At 48.7% G+C, this 2008-nt stretch overlaps 1 protein-coding gene across 1 annotated transcript; it reads left to right on the top strand.

The window, feature by feature from the left end:
• Window positions 1-259: 259 nt before the first annotated feature.
• PHACADRAFT_58306 (uncharacterized protein) lies at window positions 260-814 on the top strand (the record flags this gene model as incomplete). Its single annotated transcript, XM_007402456.1, has 2 exons — window positions 260-673; window positions 719-814. Coding segments are annotated over 2 exons (510 nt in total), but the record flags the coding sequence as incomplete, so codon positions are not given.
• Window positions 815-2008: the final 1194 nt, after the last annotated feature.

Here is a 2008-nt window from a genome sequence, read left to right as displayed (position 1 = left end):
TTATTTTTTTCGAATTTCTTTGCTGCTAATCAACACTCAGAGAATCAAGAACTTCGAGTTCCGCGTCCTCTTAACATCACCGGAAATGCTCTTTAATAAGACATCCTTCTCAAAGATTGCTCATACGCCCTCCTTCATGTCCCATGTCGATCTTATCGTTGCAGATGAAGCCCACTGCATCACTCAATGGTCCGGCAAGGCCTTTCGACCTCTGTTTGCTGAGCTCGGATCCCTGCGCTCTCTGGTCGAACTCAAAGTCCCCGTCCTTGCCGCATCAGCTACAATGACATCTACTGTTATTGAAGCAGTAAAGAAGTCACTTTCTTTTCGTCTTGGGCAAACCTTCGAGCTCAATCTTGGCAACAACCGCAAGAATATTACTCATATTGTTGTCAAAATCAAGTCTGCCACTGATTTTGATGCTCTTCGCATCCTCCTGGAGGGGGCTACCGAAGGGCAACCTCTACTGCGTACCCTTGTCTATGTTCTGAAGAAGGAAGATGCACAGAACATTGCTCTGTACCTGAGGAATCTGCTTCCTCCAAACTCGACTCTTCGCTCCCAGATCAATTTTGCCAACTCTGCACGGGATGCGGCAGCAAGAATGAAGGCTATACAAGATTTTTGGAATGGAGTTGTCAATATATTGGTTGCAACAGAAGTTGCTGGAATGGTATGCACGCCTTTTCGTGTTTTTCTTATGCTGACAGTTGCTTAGGGCCTGGATATTCGAGATATCGTTAGAATATACCACTTCAACATTCCTAATAGCGTAGACGAGGGTATTCAGCACCACGGGCGTGCTGGACGCGACGGAAGGCCTGCATGCAGTGTTATGCTCGTTCCTAAGAGCTTCTTCGATCCTCCTAAGCGAAAGAAAAAGCCCAGCAATGGCGGTGAGCAAAATACAGATCTCTAAAAGCCTTATTTATTACAGAGAGCTTATGAAATAGTTGCACAACCTTCAGATTCGTCAGAGATCGCTGATAAACCCCAAGAGTCACAGGACATTGTCTCCAGGTCTCTAGGACCATTGAACGGCATTGCGGAACCTACTGTATCACTGAACGGCATCACCAGACTTACAGGATCGCAGGAGGGTGTCACCGAACATTTCCAGCCACACAATACTGCTTTGCTCGAGCTTCAGGAAGAAGAGCCTGAGAATGACCCTGAAGACGATCCTGATGTGCAGCCAGGTGGCGAGAACGAAGAAGACAACGACTTCGAATTGGAGGACCTGTTTGAGGGCTACTGTGGACCCGAGGTGCCTCCAACTCAGCCTGAACCAAGAGCAGGCGACCCAGCTGCTATACCTACTACTAGAGGTAAAAAGAAGTCGAGAGAAATTGAGAAGACTATGCGCGAGTACGCACTAACAAAGAGATGCCGCCGCAAGATAGTTGACGACTACTATAAGAATCCCCCTCGTCGCGAAGGTATGTGGCTTAGCTTTGATGAAAGGCTCTCTTTGTGGCGTGAAGGATCTTTTTGTGGTGCAGACACCAGGCACACTGCATCTGTTGCTGATACCCTTGCAGATCTTACAGTGCCTTGCTGTGACAACTGCCTACGGTCACAAGACTCCTCGACTCGCTCTGACTTTGGAAAGGAGCTTGTTGCGCTTATAGAACACTTTGAAGACCGACTCAAGCCAGATCCCTTGGCAGGCAAGAAGCGGCCTCGTCTTCCTTCTGGCTTGGGTCCTCGCAAAGGAGAGCGACTCCAGAAATGCGAACATGCTCTCAAGAAGTGGCGGATGGAGACGTGGAAAAAAAGCCATAAATTTGCCTCCTGGGGCTATCGGGTCCTACTGCCTGACGATATTCTACAGAAACTCGCAACCCGCGCTGATCTGCGCACTGTTCAGGCTCTCATAGATGACCTCAAATGGGATTTCGCTCCAAGATATGGCAATGAAATCCTCGAGCTGCTAAAGCCTATTGACGACGCATGGAACGAGGAGCGGCAGGAAGAGAGAGAGCGCAAGGCGACCGTAAGGAAAGCT

Source organism: Phanerochaete carnosa (assembly GCF_000300595.1).
Source record: "Phanerochaete carnosa HHB-10118-sp unplaced genomic scaffold PHACAscaffold_168, whole genome shotgun sequence".
NCBI classification, from domain to species: Eukaryota; Fungi; Basidiomycota; class Agaricomycetes; order Polyporales; family Phanerochaetaceae; genus Phanerochaete; species Phanerochaete carnosa.
The sequence above is the reverse complement of the archived record's forward strand: the minus strand, read 5'-3'. Positions and strand labels throughout refer to the sequence as shown.